This window comes from Selaginella moellendorffii, unplaced genomic scaffold (genome assembly GCF_000143415.4).
Source record: "Selaginella moellendorffii unplaced genomic scaffold, v1.0 SELMOscaffold_109, whole genome shotgun sequence".
Lineage (NCBI taxonomy): Eukaryota > Viridiplantae > Streptophyta > Lycopodiopsida > Selaginellales > Selaginellaceae > Selaginella > Selaginella moellendorffii.
The window spans coordinates 465168-477429 of NW_003314370.1; the positions used below are offsets into that span (position 1 = coordinate 465168).

General features: G+C 38.1%; 1 protein-coding gene and 1 long non-coding RNA gene across 3 annotated transcripts; both read right to left on the reverse strand.

The window, feature by feature from the left end:
• Nucleotides 1–48: 48 nt before the first annotated feature.
• On the reverse strand, nucleotides 49–1426 carry LOC9662458 (guanine deaminase). Of its 2 annotated transcripts, XM_024664283.1 has the most exons (6): nucleotides 1306–1426; nucleotides 1118–1221; nucleotides 885–1031; nucleotides 540–730; nucleotides 355–459; nucleotides 49–286 (listed from the first exon to the last, which is right to left on the reverse strand). In XM_024664283.1, the coding sequence occupies exons 2-6, from the start codon at nucleotides 1134–1136 to the stop codon at nucleotides 98–100; spliced, it is 651 nt and encodes a 216-aa protein (XP_024520051.1). In that variant the 5' UTR covers nucleotides 1137–1221; nucleotides 1306–1426; the 3' UTR covers nucleotides 49–97. The 2 variants fall into 2 exon arrangements, with proteins under 2 accessions (XP_024520051.1, XP_024520053.1); XM_024664285.1 differs by lacking the exon at nucleotides 1306–1426 and having other exon boundaries at nucleotides 1118–1280.
• Nucleotides 1427–5927: 4501 nt separating this feature from the next.
• LOC112342442 lies at nucleotides 5928–7113 on the reverse strand. Its single transcript, XR_002990978.1, has 3 exons — nucleotides 6567–7113; nucleotides 6275–6489; nucleotides 5928–6219 (listed from the first exon to the last, which is right to left on the reverse strand). It is a non-coding gene; the product is annotated as an uncharacterized LOC112342442 (long non-coding RNA).
• Nucleotides 7114–12262: the final 5149 nt, after the last annotated feature.

Genomic DNA, 12262 nt, shown 5'->3' on the forward strand with positions numbered 1-12262 from the left:
GTGGTGGTTTGAATGCCTGCGTTTGTTTTTTCCTAGACTTAAAACAAGTTTTAGTAGACTGGTAAAAGCAATCGATTGAATTTTGACGAGCGTCGATTCAATACATTTTAAAGAGCTCCTTTGTGTCGGTAAAAACTTGCTCGGCTATGGCGGCAACGCTCCCATCGGCTCTTTTAATTTCCAAGTTTGCCTTTTGGTAGTAAGACGTGCCTCTGATTGCGTCGGCAATGAAATCGTCGAAGCCAACCGCGATGGCAGCCTCGGCTTTGGCACCATATACCAGACGCTGTCAAGAACAAACAATGAACTATACGTGCAAAAGCCAGCAAGAAAAACAAAGGAACATCTCCTTACTTTGATTCGTGATAGGTGAATGGCTCCAAAGCACATTGGACACGGCTCACACGACGCAAAAATCTCGCAGTCGGACAGCTCCAATCGATTCAGCTTCTTGCAAGCCTGCAAAGTTTTTTTTTTTTTTTGTTTGCGGTGGCAAGCTTTAGCTCGAAAACAAGAGAAAGAAGAAAAAGCAAACTCACCTCTCGAACAGCCGTGACTTCGGCATGAGCGGTGGGATCCGTGTGCCTGAGCACCATATTGTGGCAGCTCACCACCACCTCGTTGTTTCGGACGACCACAGCTCCAAAAGGACCGCCATCGCCGCAAGTGACACCTTTGTAAGCTTCGTCCACAGCCTTGGAGAGAAACTTATAATCTCTGTCTTGCACAGCTGCAAGTTACAAACAAAAGTGTTGTAGAATCCTTGAGATGAACGAGACTAAGAAATCTTCACTCGAAAAGAAAAAAAAGAGGAAACGATAGATCTTAACTTAGACGAAAACTCGTTCTCACACTCTCAAGGAAAAGATGCGAGCAATGAGTACCTTCTTGGTGTGCTGGAATAGCACAAGGAACCACCAAAGGCGATTCCTTTTGGGAGTCTTGGATTGAGCATGGCAGCACCACCGAGACCTCAGTCGTGCTCGACGCGGCAATCACCGATGGAATTGGATTGGCACCAGGAGCTGGAGCTGGGAAAAAATGAATCAAAGCATGAAAATTCCTGGCTCAGTGAATGTACCAAATAGAAGAGAAAAAAGTTTCTATCTCTACTGACCATCATCTCCGTCTCCCATCTATATTTCTTTCAAAGACACAAGCACGAAAAAAAAAACACGGAGAGAAACAACAAAAGACTTTCTAGCGCCTTGCTGCTGCGTCCTGCTCGAAAAATCCATTGTAAAGCCCTAATTCGCGCACGGAAATGGATCCACAGATCCATCCCGGATGTGGACTGGAGCGTACCTCGGATTCGCGCGCGCGACGCCACGCGACGAAAAGATCCAAGCGCTGTTCTTCCTTTTTGTTCTTCCCTCACAAAACAAAATATAGAAAAGAAACCCTCCCTTTTCAAAAGGGACACCTTTATTATTCCTAAACGAGTACTTGCCCAGCAAATGCTGGGTGGTTTACAAAGAGGTTCAATATAAAACCTCTTTATAGACAGTGTTGATTGTAAAAATAGAAGGATCTTGAGGAAGGAGGTGGCCTTGGCGTGTGGTGTTTTGAACTTTAATTCCAAGTCCATGTGGTGATGTGCATCTTGATAAAGCCACATAAAGTTGCCCATGAGTGAGAATTGGGTGGGGCAAGTAAACTCCAACTTGGTCAAATGTTTGTCCTTGGCATTTCGAGATTGTTAAGCAGTAACCCAAACGAATTGGAAACTGTCGTCTGGACATTTTGAATGGAATTTCTGTATTTGATGGTATTAGTGTGATACGTGGGATAAAAACTCTTGTCCCTTTAAATTGCTCCATCACAATTTCACAATCTAAAACATTTGGTAGTGCATTTTTCAGGATAAGACGTGTGCTATTGCATAATCCTGCTGATGGAGACATATTTTTTAGGAGGATAAGAATAGCACCTTGTTTGAGAGAGAGTTTATGTGGCGGGAGACCAGAAGGTGTAATAGAATTTAGGAATTCTATTGGAAAATTTTCAGGATGTTCAGTGTCAACAAAATCAATGCTTTTGTAGATGTATGTATCACCTTGTAATCTAGAGACAGTAGTGTTGTTGATTGCAAATGTATCATCGTTAAGTGGGGTAAGTATGACTCGGTTGGCTGCAATATAAGGGTCTGAAATCTCAAGTACTAAAGGGTAGACAAAATCAATAATTGATGAATAAATTAGTTGTGTATGAGGTAATAAAATGGAGTTAGAAGGCAAAGATGGTAAATTTTCAAAATTCTCACCATTTCCAACTTTGAGAAGCCATTCAGACCATGATTTATCACTTTCAGCAAGCTGCATATTTGTTTTCAAAGATAACTTTCTAAATAATCTCCATAATTTATTCATTCTTACAGAACTTGAAACAATTTGTGCCCTATGTCCATGTGGAATGACTGGAAGTGTTTGTCTAAAGTCCCCGCTAGTGACAACAATTATGCCACCAAAAGGTAATGATGTATTTTTTAGGTCTTGCAACACTCGATCAACAGCAGTGAATGCATAAGTGTGAATCATACTTATTTCATCCCATAACAATACGTTAGTAGTTTTGATTCTTATACCTGCTTCACTATTAACAGTTATAGCAGAAGTTGATGTTTCATTTATTGGAACAGGAAGTTTAAAAGTAGTATGTGAAGTTCGGCCATTATAAAGTAAAGTACTTGCAATTCCTGTCCAAGCCATGCTAACAACATTTATTTTTTTCAGTTGTAAAACATTTATAAGAGTGTTAAGAAGAAATGTTTTACCAGTACCACCAGGACCATCAATGAAAATGTATCGATTAAGCTTAGTTGGGTGATCAATAACATTAAGAATATCATTAAAAATATTTAACTGTTCTTGATTAAATCGAGGAATATTTTGTTCAACATTTTGATATATTTGTGTTGAGTTGATAATATTTTCATCATCAAAATTTTCAGACGGCATAGGTAGATGATAGTTTTGATTAGTTTTGCCATGCATTTTCATTTTAATATTTATATCATGTAAAGCATGTTCATAATGAAAAACTGGATTTGTTTGCATGAAATCCTCAGAGAGGAAGTCTTTAAATTTATCCCATAGGAGGTAAGGATCTTTTGGAGTGCAAAAGATACAAAGTAATACAAATAATTGTCATAATTGTGATGGCATTCTAAAAAAGCAAGCATCTTCCAAACATTTTTCCCATTCGGTATCATCAGCTATAAGCCCCATTGCATCTGCAACTTGTTGAAATGTGTCATAATAAATATTGTTAACTGTCTTGAGATCTTTGAAAGACGTAGCACCTTTTTTATGGAGTAAAATAAGACGTAAATGATATAGTTCAACATTAGATGGCGACACAGAATACATTCGGGGAATGACATTTCTTGTATGTCGAATTTGCTAGTTATGAGTATGAGGGTTAAATGTATAATATAAAGGGATTTCAGGATATGTATATTGTCTAGCATTTGGGTCATTTATATTTAATTCAAACCATTTTGTCAACATCGTACCATTTTGAGTAGCTCTTTGAAGTGCTATTTGTTCAGAACCTTCTATAAAATAGACGCTTTGAAAATTTGGAATGAATGGATAGGAAGACGGATTATAGGGGTCGAATGACCATGCATTTTAAATTTAAAAAGTCTCCATATTGCCTCTGGGGCAAATACATAACGTGTATTTTAAAATGTTGAGATTTCATCCCAATTTAAAATATTATCAGATTGTTGGGTTGCTGAATGGATTTCAATTGTAGCACAATCATAACCTTTATAAACATATTGAAATAAATACTTAATACTTTTTATAGTAGCACAAATTGCAATATTAATATGAGCATTATATTTTGTACAAAGGTATTTATTATAAGGCACTACCCAACGATTATCAATATAACACCCATTTTTTAAAATGTACGGCCATTATCAGGTCTATAATAATCTGGATATCCATCAACACTAAAAGTAGTTTCATAGTTAAATTTTTTTGGATAACCTTTTGAGCAAGTGCCATTTTCCATGCAAAGACTATTAGGGTTAAGAGGCCCACATGGACCATGTATCATATGAGATGTAATTATTTTAGAAATTTCAGGTTCATTTTGAGGATCAAGCAATTGTGCCGTTATGTATTGGTCAATAGCATCACGGTCTTTAATCTTGTTTTCATGAGATAAAATCCCTAGAAAGTGACAATGTGGAAGGCCTCTCTTTTGAAATTCAATTACATATATAAAAGAAATACAATTTCCAAAAATATGTTTTTTAGTAATATCATTCAAAAATTCTTTAAGCTTGATATGAAATACTCTCGAAACCAAGTCTGGACGATCCTCAGGGCTTTCATTTGGATGTAAATTTTTAGAAATTTCTGGCCATTTGGGATTGCATGTAAAAGTAATGAAAAGATCTAGCTTTGAAAAATGAGTAACTATAGCTATTGCATCTTGATAATTTTGTTGCATTGCTCTAAGGCCACCCCCAAAACTTGAAGGTAAAATAACAATCTTGCCTGGATTTATATTTTCATTAGTAGCACGGTTTGCAACATAATCCATAAGATCAGTATACATTTCAACTCGCAATTGTTTTTGATGAGTGCGATAGTAATTCAAATTATTGCTTTCAACTTTTACATAAGCATCGACAATATATTGTTGTGTGAGTTTTCCTGCATGTAAAATTTGATCAAAACCAAAGTGTATTGTGTCTCTTACAGATAAACAGTATGCATAATATTGGAGCAATGTAATTCGACGTCCGGAATTAAAAATATTTTTGTGCCAACCTCTATCACCAAAAGGAAATATTAATGGGTAAACCATTGGATCACAATTATAATCAAGTCTTGCAGTTGGATATATATAAATTTCACGACTATGTGGCGGTTCTCCATTGTCACTAACAAACACAACAGCAACATCATTTGTCCGTGGAGCATTATAGCGTCGTGGATTAGTTCCTTCAGTTTTTAATAACATGTAAACACCACGTATAGGATAACCTGAAAGCGTAGCAGAACGAATTTCTTCTTGTTCCATTTCATACATCATTTTGAAAGCTTGAGCATATGGGTTAACATGACGAAGGAGAGCATCAAGATGTTTAAGTAAGTTTGTCTCACAGCTTGAATTAAAAGGGTTTTGCTTTCTTATATTTGTAGCTTCTAGAGTATCAAGCATATAAAGTTGTCCATAAGTTCGACATTGACCTTCAGAAGGATGTGCTGAAACAATATTATGATATATTTGACCATGGATTTTAAAGCAATAAGGACCATGACCTTTTACAATATCAATATTAGAAGACATAGATGCAAAAGCAAGAGCACTATTGTAGTGTCTAATATTTGTTTTAAAATTAGAGTTCTTATTTTGCTTATAAAGTGAAAGTAAATCAAATGGTAAGGGTGAAATTGGAGGTAATATAACTTGGTTATTCTGGCAACACATTGAAGAGTTTTCATCTTTAAAATGCAATGCATTACAAAAAGTACAAACAAATGATAAACTACCAATATTAAAATTTATTATGTTAAAGTCATTATAAATGCTATGGCTTGCTAGTGTGGTATTCATGGGTGGGAGTGGTGGATTTAATATTGCTTGATATATGTAATTGTCATACTGGCATGCATGTAAGGTTCCAGATGCTTCTGAGTGTCCAACTGATTGCTGTATATAGTCATTATCATGATTAATATTTTGGTGTATAGAATCATCATCCTGATTATTTTGAACAGCTATAGTATGTGTATCATGATCAATCATAGTTTCAGAGGCATCTAAATCTCCATTAGATTGTTTACTATGTCGTATGGTTCTCAAAAGATGGCGGAGGCAAGGCATTTTCAGTCACTTCGATTATAGGTTTGATTATATATATATATATATATATATTTTAATTGAGTTTGTATAGAAGTTTATGCAGAATAGAAATGCAGACTACAGTTGGATATATATAAATTTCACAACTATGTAATGATCTGAAAGGAAAATATTAGACTTTTGCGAAGCACACTCAAGAACAACAAAATAACTCCAATGTTGTGTTTACCAATCTCTGGCAGCTCTCCAAGATTTCCAATGTATAGTCTGGACTTTGGATGGGGGAAACCAGCCGCTGTTCAACACGCTACGAAGCTGTGGAACGGCTTCTGCTTCTACGACCCATCACCGAGAGGTGGGAAAGCCATTGAAGTCACGGTGTTCCTTCCTCTTGAAACAATGGCGAAGTTCAGTGAGAAAGTCAAAACGAATTAATCCTGTGTACCATAATATCCAGAGTCCATCGTCCCGTCTGCTTGTGTGACATGACTTGACTCCAATCAATCCGTGCGTGCTGTTTAGAATATAATATCCCCGAGCCTCTAGGAGTCCCTATGCTGCTTTGCTTGTCACTGCGAGTTCGGGCTTGGATCTTCGACGGGGTGAAGATGAAAATGGACGACTTTCAAGTGAAAATCACCGAGGTACATCTTCTCTCGCCTGCAAATCCCGCAGAGAGGTGTCAGCTCCCCTTCACAACATTCGCTCTAATGCAAAAGAGGGACTCCATGCCATACCTTCAAAGAGTAGCGTTCTATGAATCCACTGGTAAAGACGCAGATCTCCAACAGGGATCATACCGAACGCTGCCGCAAATGGGAGGATTTCCTCACACCAGAATGGCCGCCATTCAAGAACACGTCTGGATGGAAGCTCGACGAAATATTTCGACTTCTTGGTGATTGAGAGCGGTGTTGCTGGCCTTCGGTATACGCAACGTTGCCAGGTTGTGTCCGGTGGGGCGTCTTCTCCGACCTCATGAGCTCGGCTTGGCACAGGGCCTGGTAAGCCAGCATCTCCTGCTTCGCCTGGGCCTCGTTGATCCTACCATTCTACTCGCCCCTGTTACTTACCACGCACAGGCTCTCAGGGGAACGCCCACACAACCGTGTCCGAGCAGAGCAGCCATGGAGCCCTAGGAGTGCATGGCATAACACCTGTCACCACGCCCTCTTCCCTTCCCGGCCACGCGTGCATCCCGCCCATTGGCCGCCACAACATTGAGCCGATATTCCCACTAACCATGGCCACCGGCCCTGGCCCGAGCCTGGGCTGGCCTCCCCTCGCCGAGAACCATGGCTTCCGAGGCTGCCCCGGGCCTGGGATCGGATGGCTGCGGAGGTGTGGGTTCTTCGTTCTTATTATTATAGATGGTTAGTCATTTTAGAATCGTTAAATAAATCGTTAGATGATCTTATAGAAACAATATACTAATATAATAAGAACATATTCCTTGCAATTGTTTCAAGGTTTCAATTGTTGCAATTATTTGGAATTCATCCATTCCTATATATAATAGGTACCTTAATTAAAATATTTATTCTTACATCCACAATTGAAAGTGAATAAAACTTTTTTATAATGCTTTTCTCAATGTTTGGGATTATGCTTTTATTCTTATTCTCATCTGTGTTATCTTTTATCCAAATCTAAGATTGTAACTATTAAATATATTCTTCCCTTTACAATTTTTATTTCATTTTCTTCATCTATCATACCATATGCCTCAATTGAAAAGTATGTTATCCAAAGGTGCAAATGATGTTATATTGTTATTACCTAACAATGTTGTTCATATGTCTATATGATTATATAGCTTCTCTTATTCTTAGTGTCTTGCCATTTCTTATTAATATAAAGTGTGATTATAATATTGATTAGAGAGTTATGGATGATGTAGTATAGTTTTTGGGGAATATTCAAGGATCCAGTTTATTAGATGATGATATTTGTAAGGTTGAATGGATTCTTACTGGCGAGAAAATTTAATTACTTTTAAATTAATTTTGAAAATGAGTTAAAAATTTCATAGGTTATATCAACCCTTCAGTATAGCATTTAATCCTTTCTCCTTACCCTTTTTTTATTCCCCAACTTTTTTCTATTTTCAACTTGAGCCACCTTTTTATATTCTTAATGTTTTTTTCTTTATTTACAACATTTTCTTTTCCTAAGACATTGCAATTACTATAAAGGTGTTAAATTGCCCTAAAGAAAAAATAAGTTGTGATGATGAGGAGGTTAATGAGAAATATAGTATATTGATCATTTGTGACTTTTGTTATTTTCAATACAATGTTAAGTTGAGTGTTTTTTATCTTCATATTAATTTAGATGTTCATAAAGCTGAAAATCTTACCTTTGTTTAAATGATGAAATCTTTAAACAATTTTAATATTGAGTATTCCCTAATTCTAAAGGTTAAATCACTTTTGTTAGAGTTTCAAATTAAGTGCATTTCCCCAATTGCAATTATCATTAAAAGTCTTTGTTTTATTGTTGTTATTAAAGAGTTATTTTGAGTGTGGAGTTTTTCTTTGATTTTCCCATATTAAATGTTGAGTTTAATATTAAAAAGATTGAACATGTGGAATTGAAAGTTCTGGAGGTCATCTAGCCCAAACCTAAGGACATTTAACTCCGAATATCCCAAGACCTTTAACCAATTACAAAAAGGGGCACATTCTTGTTTATGGGCTTTTTCCTTTTATATTTGAACCTCATGAATCGTCTCTCAAGTCATTTTATTTTATTGTTTATAGGAATCTCTTGTTTATTTTATGGTGGTTAAATTGTTTTATAATAAGAAATCATTTATTATCTAAACTTTGAGTTATGAATGCTTGGAATATGAAAAGGGAATATAAAAAATGTGCATATCAATTAGCCCAAAAACCTTAGTTTATATATAGGAGCGAATGGTCTAAATTGAAACTAATCCGACAGCTACCAAAATCCCACTATACTAATATTAGTATATGGCATTGTAACTGTACACTTGGCCCTCACATCACCCCTTCCTCTCGAAATAATGAAAGACCATTAGGATTCTCTTGTAGATGGGCTGGGATTTGCTCCTGATCCCTTTGTATGAAGTGTTTCAACCACTGTATATGCATAATCTCTGGAGGATCAACCTATTAGATATCATGCTGAACCTTATAAATTTGTGGTCCAACTTGCTACAACACCTGATATGGTCCTTTCCATTGCACAAGGAGCCCCTTAGATAAACCATGTACCATAAGATGAGGAAAACAAACTAACACCAAATCATTCACTTTATACTCCACAGGTGGATGATGATGGGAGTTGTAGCACTGTTGTTGTCCCACTTGTACACAGCCTAAGTGTTTGGTAGACTTTGCTCGAACAAGTGGAAGAATGCTCGTCAAATACTAATCCCACGACCTAGTATCGGCAGCTGAATGGCAAAGAACTTCATCCATCATCTGTTAGAAAGTTGCTGGAGGATTGTTTAAACCAAACGGCATCACCAAGAACTCGTATAAACCAAATGGTGTATGAAAAGTAGTTTTAGGAATATCTTCTTTGGCCATTGGTACTTGCCAATACCCAGAAGCAAGATCTAGCTTAGTGAATTAACGACTTCACCCCAGACGATTCAAGAGATCAGCAATGTGAGGAAAAGGGTACATATCTAGGATTGTCACTTCGTTTAATAAATAATAGTCGATGTAGAAATGAATACTCCTATCAGACTTTGTCACAAGATGAAGTTCACATGCCTAAAGACTCTGCGACTTCTGAATAACACCCTTCTCCAACATCTCATTGACATTTGCATGTAAAATCTTGACCTCTAACATATCGCAAAGAACATCATCCATCATCCGCTGAAAAGTTGCTAAAGCATTGTTCAAACCAAACGGTATCACCAATAACTTGTACAAACCAAACGGTGTACAAAAAGTAATCTTAGGAATATTTTCTTCAACCATTGGTACTTACCAATATCCAGAAGCAAGATCTAGCTTGGTGAACTAACAACTTCTGTCCAAATGATCTAAGAGATTAGTAGTGTGAGGAAGAGGGTACACATTTAGGTGTAAGCAACCAAAGAGAATGACTTAAGAAACGATCTGTTAGGGTTCAAATATAAAGAGAAAAGGCCCATGAATAAGAGTGCACCCCCTTTTCTAATCGATTAAGGGTTTTGGGATATTTGAGGTTAAACTTCCTTGAGTTTAAATAATACTAGGTTGGGTGACCTCTTAGGAAGTCCAAACTCAAGAGTTTACATTTGGTATCAGAGGGGTCTCAAATCCGACTCTATTGGTTGGCTAGGGGATCACACCATATGTTGATTGACATTTAGCTGGTCTAGTTTGCTCTTGTTGGGTTTAACCCGATGGGTAGAGTGTCAAGAGAGCAGGGCTCTCAAGAGAGCTGTGGCTCTCAGCTTCCGTTCACGAGGGCGTGAACTTGCAGGGAAGCGTGGTGGATTGTAAGCAACCAAAGAGAACGACTTGAGAGACGATCTGTTAGAGTTCAAATATAGAGGGAAAGGGCCCATGAACAAGAGTGCACCCCTTTTTCCAATCGATTAAGGGTCTTGGGATATTTTAGGTTAAGCATCCTTGGGTTTGAATAATACTGGGCAACAGCCAATGAAGTACGGTCGAGCTCCTAAAAAACTCACCCTCACCCCTTGGGTGACCTCCCGGGAAGTCCAAACTCAAGAACTTAAATAACACCCTTTTTCAACATCTCCTTGATGTTTGACTGCAATAACATAAAAATCATTGGAGGGATCAGAAAAGGGAAGAGCAGAACAAGATAGAAACATAGGAGGAAATAGTGGGGGAACAAAAGTAATGGAAGCAGAGGTAGAAGTAGAGGGACAAAGAGGTATGAAAGTGAAAGGAATGGATAAAAATATAAGGAAGTATGAGACAAAGGGAAGAAGTCTTAAAGTCAAATTTGGCATGATTGCGTTGCAACCAATCCATACCAAGAATGAGGTCAAAAGCTTAACTTGGCACCACCCGCAATAACTACAACTCAAGCTCAAGATCATCCACACGCACAATTAGGTCTGCTTCATCCCGTGCACATGCATATGTACAGCCGTTGCTATAAAGAATGAAAACTAGGTCTACCACATGACACAAGTGTAGACGACAACGTGTGGCAACAAGTCGAGCAATAGAAGATAAACTCAAACCTATATTAACTAACACGGAGAGAATAATAGGAGACCTCTTGTTATAAAAACGAGTTTGGAAAGTAAACACTAGATGAACCGGTGCCGAATGAACCCCTTGGTGATACTCCCGAAAAAAAGATGGAGGGGTCATTGACTTATTCGCGCAAAGTCCCTCCGTTACTCGCGTGACTCCTCGTTTCCCAGATGCATCTCGGTGTCTAAACCTTCTACTTCAGCAGCACCAACAGGACGTTGCTAACACCAAGGTCTCCACCCAGGAAATGGAAGTTGCCAATCCAGAAAACGCCGATAATGCCAATAAGTATGACCAACTTCATCACATGCCCAGTAGCGAATATCAAGGCCACGACCATGTCCTTGCCCTTGGCCTTGGACTTGAGCAGCAGTAGCATCAACTTCCATTAAAATAGGACCGTCACCCATAGGAAGTGGAGTTGAAGGACGTGCAACGAGAAGTGGAAAAAGCGACGTCTCATAACGTTGTGCCAAGCGAAGGGTGGCAGAAGCAAGTGCATGCACAAATCCGACAAAATCTTGACGAAGTGCTAGCCACAACATTCCTAGCTTGATCTGCTCCGACATATTTGGCTCCACACGAAACAGAAAACTTCAAAAATGAACACCAAATTGCATCACCAACTCAGATGGCCCTTAGTGGAGATGATGCAATTGTTGGAAGGCATCATCATAGTTGATGGCATTTCCGAAGGTGCGCTTGAAGACGTCTGGGAGAACACTCCAATCCCCACGAGTGGCTACGTTCAAACCATTGTACCACTACAATGCCATCCCTTGAAGACACGTGGGAAACTTACGCAAATGTCAAGCATCATCCCAAGAATGATATGTGGCAATCACCGTGAAGTGATCAAACCAATGATACATATCATCCCCAGGATTCCCGTGAAAGAACTTCGGCCGAATGCGAGGATTGGCACCAAGAGCATAAGGACGGGTACCACATGCCGTGAACATTGCTATCAACTAAGTTTGGTTGTTCAATTACAAACACATAGCATCAAGCAATTGTACCAACTATTGCTCCAAAGTTAAAGGAGGAGATTGCTGATCTGCCATGAAGATGAACGAAGAAAGAACAAAAAAAGAGAAATGACAAAAAGCTAGAAGGAAATGGTAAATCTAAACAATGCAAAAAAGTTAGATCTAAACCAAAATCCTGAAAGAAAAGAACAAAAGAAAGGAATGGAAAAAGCTAGATTTAGACGATGCAAAAGCTAGATT

Coding starts and splice junctions, on each gene's coding strand:
- LOC9662458 (XM_024664283.1), bottom strand. Junction 731..884: donor TATTCCAGCACACCAAGAAG/GTACTCATTGCT, acceptor TGTAACTTGCAG/CTGTGCAAGACAGAGATTAT. Junction 460..539: donor AAGTCACGGCTGTTCGAGAG/GTGAGTTTGCTT, acceptor AAAACTTTGCAG/GCTTGCAAGAAGCTGAATCG.